Source organism: Oncorhynchus kisutch, unplaced genomic scaffold (genome assembly GCF_002021735.2).
Source record: "Oncorhynchus kisutch isolate 150728-3 unplaced genomic scaffold, Okis_V2 Okis09a-Okis19a_hom, whole genome shotgun sequence".
NCBI classification, from domain to species: Eukaryota; Metazoa; Chordata; class Actinopteri; order Salmoniformes; family Salmonidae; genus Oncorhynchus; species Oncorhynchus kisutch.
The window spans coordinates 6703467-6711651 of NW_022261985.1; the positions used below are offsets into that span (position 1 = coordinate 6703467).

Consider the following 8185-nt stretch of genomic DNA (forward strand, 5'->3'; position numbering starts at 1 on the left):
GTTTCCTACAGGTCTAGACTCCGTCTGTCTATATCCTACAGGTCTAGACTCCGTCTGTCTGTTTCCTACAGGTCTAGACTCCGTCTGTATATATCCTACAGGTCTAGACTATCTCTGTCTGTATCCTACAGGTCTAGACTATCTCTGTCTGTATCCTACAGGTCTAGACTATCTCTGTCTGTATCCTACAGGTCTAGACTATCTCTGTCTATATCCTACAGGTCTAGATTATCTCTGTCTGTATCCTACAGGTCTAGACTATCTCTGTCTGTATCCTACAGGTCTAGACTATCTCTGTCTATATCCTACAGGTCTAGACTATCTCTGTCTATATCCTACAGGTCTAGACTATCTCTGTCTATATCCTACAGGTCTAGACTCTGTATGTCTATATCCTACAGGTCTAGACTCTGTCTGTCTATATCCTACAGGTCTAGACTCCGTCTGTCTATATCCTACAGGTCTAGACTATCTCTGTCTGTATTCTACAGGTCTAGACTATATCTGTCTGTATCCTATAGGTCTAGACTATCTCTGTCTGTATCCTACAGGTCTAGACTCCGTCTGTCTATATCCTACAGGTCTAGACTCTGAGATGACGAGAGAGGGAGATGGGAATCAAATGAAAAAGGGAGAGAACAGATGGGAGGAATGGAGAGAAGGGGAGAGGAAAATAAAACAGACAATTAGGCAAATATTCTCACTGCCTCTCAGCGGAACCACAGGGCTGCAGGTCTACCCAGAATGAGGTCTAAACCACAGGGCTGCAGGTCTAAACCACAGGGCTGCAGGTCTACCCAGAATGAAGTAGCTAAACCACAGGGCTGCAGGTCTACCCAGAAGGAAGTAGCTAAACCACAGGGCTGCAGGTCTACCCAGGAGGAAGTAGCTAAACCACAGGGCTGCAGGTCTAAACCACAGGGCTGCAGGTCTACCCAGAAGGAAGTAGCTAAACCACAGGGCTGCAGGTCTAAACCACAGGGCTGCAGGTCTACCCAGACGGAAGTAGCTAAACCACAGGGCTGCAGGTCTACCCAGAAGGAAGTAGCTAAACCACAGGGCTGCAGGTCTAAACCACAGGGCTGCAGATCTACCCAGAAGGAAGTAGATAAACCACAGGGCTGCAGGTCTACCCAGAAGGAAGTAGTTAAACCACAGGGCTGCATGTCTACCCAGAAGGAAGTAGCTAAACCACAGGGCTGCAGGTCTACCCAGAAGGAAGTAGCTAAACCACAGGGCTGCAGGTCTACCCAGAAGGAAGTAGCTAAACCACAGGGCTGCAGGTCTACCCAGAAGGAAGTAGCTAAACCACAGGGCTGCAGGTCTACCCAGAATGAAGTAGCTAAACCACAGGGCTGCAGGTCTAAACCACAGGGCTGCAGGTCTAAACCTGTCACGACTTCTGCCGAAGTCGTTGCCTCTCCTTGTTCGGGCGGTGCTCGGCGTTCGACGTCACCGGTCTTCTAGCCATCATTGATCCATTTTTCATTTTCCATTGGTTTTGTCTTGTCTTCCCACACACCTGTTTGCAATCCCATTCATTACCTGTTGTGTATTTAACCCTCTGTTTCCCCTCATGTCTTTGTCAGAGATTGTTTATTGTCAGTGTAGTGTTGTTTGTATAGGTGCGTGACGGGTCTTCGTACCCATATTTGTTTATATTCGTTTTTTCTTCTTAGTGTTATGGAGCATGTGACATTCATTAAAAGACTCCATTTTGCTCTCCGTTTGACTTTCCTGCGCCTGACTTCCCTGACACCTATACACATATTTCTGACAAAACCAGAAGGAAGTAGCTAAACCACAGGGCTGCAGGTCTAAACCACAGGGCTGCAGGTCTACCCAGAAGGAAGTAGTTAAACCACAGGGCTGCAGGTCTAAACCAGAAGAAAGTAGCTAAACCACAGGGCTGCAGGTCTAAACCAGAAGGAAGTAGTTAAACCACAGGGCTGCAGGTCTAAACCAGAAGGAAGTAGTTAAACCACAGGGCTGCAGGTCTAAACCAGAAGAAAGTAGCTAAACCACAGGGCTGCAGGTCTAAACCAGAATAAAGTAGCTAAACCACAGGGCTGCAGGTCGAAACCACACGGCTGCAGGTCTACCCAGAAGGAAGTAGCTAAGCTTTCTGCTAGACACACTGGAGGTTCCTGTGTGTGTGTGTGTGTGTGTGTGTGTGTGTGTGTGTGTGTGTGTGTGTGTGTGTGTGTGTGATGTTTACTGAAGGCAGCAGACAGGTGAAAGGAGACTCCTTCCTATCTGTATCTCTTAGCCCTCTCTTCTGATAGGTCTGGGCTGACCGGGGATTGTGGGGCACCCTCGCCTCGGGCAGAGGTTGGGGGTCACCCTCACCTCGGGCAGAGTTTGGGGGGCACCAGTGGGGTGAGGGTGATGGACGAGTGGCACAATGGCAGGATGGGTGTAGTTGGAATCACAGTGTTCCTGAATCCTGATGTTATTGTGTGCTGGGAACTCCTTAACCCTCAGAGGGGAGACTTGATATCTAAAGGGAGAAACACCCTGAGATAAACACCATTATGACTTACAACCGGCTCTAATGCAGTTCACAATACCTTTATGCTTTTTAAATGGCCCCTTGATGCAAAGGACACTCCACTCCTGGCCTTGTAAGAGGTTTATAATCAAGGTTAAACAAAGGTTCAATGACAACCATTATTTCAGACAGTGTAGAAGACTTATGTGTGTTTCACTGAGATAAAGACTGTAGATAATGGAAGGTTTACAGAGGACAGAACTGAGGCTTTAGACAGGACAGAACTGAGGCTTTAGACAGACAGGACATAACTGAGGCTTTAGACAGACAGGACAGAGCTGACGCTTTAGACAGGACCGAGCTAAGGCTTTAGACAGACAGGACAGAGCTGAGGCTTTAGACAGGACAGAGCTGAGCCTGGAGACAGGACAGAGCTGAGGCTTTAGACAGACAGGACAGAGCTGAGGCTTTAGACAGGACAGAGCTGAGGCTTTAGACAGGACAGAGCTGAGACTTTAGACAGACAAGACAGAGCTGAGGCTTTAGACAGACAGGACATAGCTGAGGCTTTGGACAGAGCTGAGGCTTTAGACAGGACAGAGCTGAGGCTTTAGACAGACAGGACATAGCTGAGGCTTTGGACAGAGCTGAGGCTTTAGACAGGACAGAGCTGAGGCTTTAGACAGACATGACCGAGCTGAGGCTTTAGACAGACAAGACAGAGCTGAGGCTTTAGACAGACAGGACCGAGCTGAGGCTTTAGACAGACAGGACAGAGCTGAGGCTTTAGACAGACAAGACAGAGCTGAGGCTGTAGACAGGACAGAGCTGAGGCTTTAGACAGACAGGACAGAGCTGAGGCTTTAGACAGACAGGACATGGCTGATGCTGTAGACAGGACAGAGCTGAGGCTGTAGACAGGACAGAGCTGAGGCTGTAGACAGGACAGAGCTGAGGCTGTAGACAGGACAGAGCTGAGGCTTTATACAGACAGGACAGAGCTGAGGCTTTAGACAGACAGGACAGAGCTGAGGCTTTAGACAGACAGGACAGAGCTGAGGCTTTAGACAGGACAGAGCTGTGTACAGACCTGTGGTTCTGTACTGTAGAGACCTGTGGTTCTAGAATCAGTGGGTCTGTACTGTAGAGACCTGTGCTTCTAGAACCAGTGTGTCTGTACTGTAGAGACCTGTGGTTCTAGAACCAGTGTGTCTGTACTGTAGAGACCTGTGGTTCTAGAATCAGTGTGTCTGTACTGTAGAGACATGTGGTTCTAGAACCAGTGTGTCTGTACTGTAGAGACCTGTGGTTCTAGAATCAGTGTGTCTGTACTGTAGAGACCTGTGGTTCTAGAACCAGTGTGTCTGTACTGTAGAGACCTGTGGTTCTAGAATCAGTATGTCTGTACTGTAGAGACCTGTGGTTCTAGAATCAGTGTGTCTGTACTGTAGAGACCTGTGGTTCTAGAACCAGTGTGTCTGTACTGTAGAGACCTGTGGTTCTAGAATCAGTATGTCTGTACTGTAGAGACCTGTGGTTCTAGAATCAGTGTGTCTGTACTGTAGAGACCTGTGGTTCTAGAATCAGTGTGTCTGTGCTGTAGAGACATGTGGTTCTAGCATCAGTGTGTCTGTACTGTAGAGACCTGTGGTTCTAGAATCAGTGTGTCTGTACTGTAGAGACCTGTGGTTCTAGAATCAGTGCGTCTGTACTGTAGAGATCTGTGGTTCTAGAATCAGTGTGTCTGTATTGTAGAGACCTGTGGTTCTAGAATCAGTGTGTCTGTACTGTAGAGACCTGTGGTTCTAGAATCAGTGTGTCTGTACTGTAGAGACCTGTGGTTCTAGAATCAGTGTGACTGTTCTGCCTTGTTATGGGAAACAAATGTTTACAATGGTTAAAGTAGGTGGAAAACAATCAACTAAGTGAAATAAGCAGTCAGAAATGAACAGTAAACATTACACACACAGAAGTTTCAGAAGTACGGTGTTGTAACAGTGTGCCAATTGTTGTACTATGAATGACAAGGGAAAATAAATCAACATAAATATGGGTTGTATTTACAATGGTGTTTGTTCTTCACTGGTTGCCCTTTTCTTGTGGCAACAGGTCACAAATCTTGCTGCTGTGATGCACACTGTGGTATCAATATTTGTTTTGTTTTCAAATTCTTTGTTAGTCTGTGCAATCTGAGGGAATTATGTGTCTCTAATGTGGTCATACGTTTGGTTCCCACTCTCTCTCGCTCTCTCGCTCTCTCTCTCTCTCTCTCTCTCTCTCTCTCTCTCGCTCTCTCTCTCTCTCTCACTCTCTCTCTCTCTCACACACTCTCTCTCTATCTCTCTCTTCTCTCTCGCTCTCTTCTCTCTCTCTCTCTCTTCCTCCCTCTCTCTACCTCAGTCTCAGAGGCCTCTCTATCTCCCAGACCATATGGGTTAAACCTGAAACTTCCTGTGTGTATCTTCTCCACTCTGCTCTCTGCTCCCTGGTCTCCTGCCTCAGTCTCAGGAGGCTCTATGAATTATGTATGAAGCTACAGTCCTGTATTAATCACAAAACCACAGTTTCTGCACGATATCAACAGCCCACTGCTCCAAATAGTGTAGTGGCTCTATTTTACCACCGATAAACGTCTCCGTTTAAACATGGATTGAGTAGATGTCAAGCCAGGCAACTAAAATCAACTTTCTAAACAATGTTTGTGTTCGTTGGTAGCTTGTTAGCGTGTTAGCTAGCTGGCTAGTCAGTTCAAATAATGACCAGAGCAAAGCTGACAACTTCAGCTACGTTTTATTCATTATCACAGGAAAATAAACTCTCGACAATATCATTATTTACAAGGTAATGACGAGCTTACAGAGAATAGCTTTACGGTTGTGAGCTTGATGAAAATGAAAGCAGGTCATTCTACCTGCGAATGAGAGAACTCCTGCGCTGTCTTGTCACGGGGGGGGGGGGGTTTGGACTGGTTTCTGTGGCAGTCCGGTAGCCATGGCAACGGACGTTGCGATAGACGCAGAGGCGTACAGTTTTTTCATGTCTGTGTGACAAGGAAGTCTACAGACAGTCCACCCGGAGTCTCAGAGACGGTCTACAGACAGTCCACCCGGAGTCTCAGCGACGGTCTACAGACAGTCCACCCGGGGTCTCAGCGACGGTCTACAGACAGTCCACCCGGAGTCTCAGCGACGGTCTACAGACAGTCCACCCGGAGTCTCAGTGACGGTCTACAGACTGTCCACCCGGAGTCTCAGTGACGGTTTACAGACAGTCCACCCGGAGTCTCAGCGACGGTCTACAGACAGTCCTCCCGGAGTATAAATGAAATGTTGTTTTTACCAGCGACACTAATTGCCTACAGACATGTTGTTAGACCAAGTCTTAACCCCTGTCCCCATTGACTGGAGAGGAGAGGAGATAGTGAGGGGTGGTTGGGGGCCAGGTGCAACAGGCTTGGGAATAATGTTGGGTTGGTGATTGGTAGAGGTGTAAGGGTTGGGTTGGTGACGGGTAGAGGTGTAAGGGTTGGGTTGGTGATGGGTAGAGGTGTAAGGGTTGGGTTGGTGATGAGTAGAGGTGTAAGGGTTGGGTTGGTGATGGGTAGAGGTGTAAGGGTTGGGTTGGTGATGGGTAGAGGTGTAAGGGTTGGGTTGGTGATGAGTAGAGGTGTAAGGGTTGGGTTGGTGATGGGTAGAGGTGTAAGGGTTGGGTTGGTGGTGGGTAGAGGTGTAAGGGTTGGGTTGGTGATGGGTAGAGGTGTAAGGGTTGGGTTGGTGGTGGGTAGAGGTGTAAGGGTTGGGTTGGTGGTGGGTAGAGGTGTAAGGGTTGGGTTGGTGATGGGTAAAGGTGTAAGGGTTGGGTTGGTGATGAGTAGAGGTGTAAGGGTTGGGTTGGTGGTGGGTAGAGGTGTAAGGGTTGGGTTGGTGATGATTAGAGGTGTAAGGGTAACTTCTGGGTTGGTGATGGGTAGAGGTGTATGGGTTGGGTTGGTGATGGGTAGAGGTGTAAGGGTTGGGTTGGTGGTGGGTAGAGGTGTTAGGGTTGGGTTGGTGATGGGTAGCAGTGTAAGGGTTGGGCTGGTGATGGGTAGAGGTGTAAGGGTTGGGTTGGTGGTGGGTAGAGGTGTATGGGTTGGGTTGGTGATGAGTGGAGGTGTATGGGTTGGGTTGGTGATGAGTGGAGGTGTATGGGTTGGGTTGGTGATGGGTAGAGGTGTATGGGTTGGGTTGGTGATGGGTAGAGGTGTATGGGTTGGGTTGGTGGTGGGTAGAGGTGTAAGGGTAACTTCAAGGCAGACAGATAGTAGTCTGGGTTGTGTATCTATATTCATCTATATTCATCTATATTCAAACCTTGACCTTATTTCTCATCCAGTCCCCGACATCCAGGTCCTGATTATCTCTCCCTCTCTTACCTTGTCCTCACAATGTTCACAACTATGTCCATATCACAGCTATAAGACAGAGGGAGGGATGAAGAACTGCCTGACTGATAATATCAGTGTCCTGGTGTAACGGGGAGGGAGAGCGATAGAGAGACTTGTTTTATTGCCCCCAGCCCCTATATAAGACCCAGCCAGTGAAATCAGGAAACGTTTCCCTCTACCCCTCACCAAACCAAACCACTGGGCGTTGGAACCCTTTCACCATGGAACCTCTGATGGCTTTAATACCGGAACATGATGCTGTTTAATAATACTGGGCCATAAAAGGAGGAATATTCATTATTCTATTCAACTTCCATTGTCTTCCAAGAGTTTTCTTGGATATGTGTTTACTCATGTCAGCTAGCTACTCATGCCAGCTAGCTACTCATGCCAGCTAGCTACTCATGTCAGCTAGCTACTCATGCCAGCTAGCTACTCATGCCAGCTAGCTTTGGGAGAACCCACTCGTTTGCCCACTCTCTTTCTCCTTGTCACACTCTCTCCATCTCTATCTCCTTCTCTCTTTCTCTCCGGATCCTGTCCCCATCCCCAGTTCAGCCCAGCGGCGCCAGCCCGGTTCAGTGGCCTGTCAGAGCATTAGTGGTGCGTCGTTATACTGTCTAACGACATAGAGAAGGAGTGGAGGAGGAGACCCTAGGGCACGGGAAGGCATGAGAGAGCGAGAAAGAGACATAAATATTCTGGCATGGGAAGAAGAGAGAGGGGGATTCTAGAACAATTGACAGAATGAGGGAGGGATAGAGGGATGGATGGAGAGAGGGAAGGATAGAGGGAGGAGAGGAGGAGGGGGAAGGGTAGAGGGAGGAGAGGAGGAGGGGGAAGGGTAGAGGGATGGATGGATGGAGAGAGGGAAGGGTAGAGGGATGGATGGAGAGAGGGAATGGTAGAGGGATGGATGGAGAGAGGGAGGGATAGAGGGATGGATGGAGAGAGGGAGGGATAGAGGGATGGATGGAGAGAGGGAAGGGTAGAGGGAGGAGAGGAGGAGGGGGAATGGTAGAGGGATGGATGGAGAGAGGGAGAGATAGAGGGATGGATGGAGAGAGGGAGGGATAGAGGGATGGATGGAGAGGGAGGGATAGAGGAATGGATGGAGAGAGGGAAGGGTAGAGGGAGGAGAGAAGGAGGGGGAATGGTAGAGGGATGGATGGAGAGAGGGAGGGATAGAGGGATGGATGGAGAGAGGGAGGGATAGAGGGATGGATGGAGAGAGGGAAGGGTAGAGGGAGGAGAGGAGGAGGGGGAAT

General features: G+C 48.8%; 1 protein-coding gene across 1 annotated transcript; it reads right to left on the reverse strand.

The window, feature by feature from the left end:
* Window positions 1-5838: 5838 nt before the first annotated feature.
* LOC116360522 (uncharacterized histidine-rich protein DDB_G0274557-like) lies at window positions 5839-6937 on the reverse strand. The gene is made up of 2 exons (XM_031815229.1): window positions 6906-6937; window positions 5839-6775 (listed from the first exon to the last, which is right to left on the reverse strand). Exons 1-2 carry the CDS (start codon window positions 6935-6937, stop codon window positions 5839-5841), a joined length of 969 nt encoding a protein of 322 aa, XP_031671089.1.
* Window positions 6938-8185: the final 1248 nt, after the last annotated feature.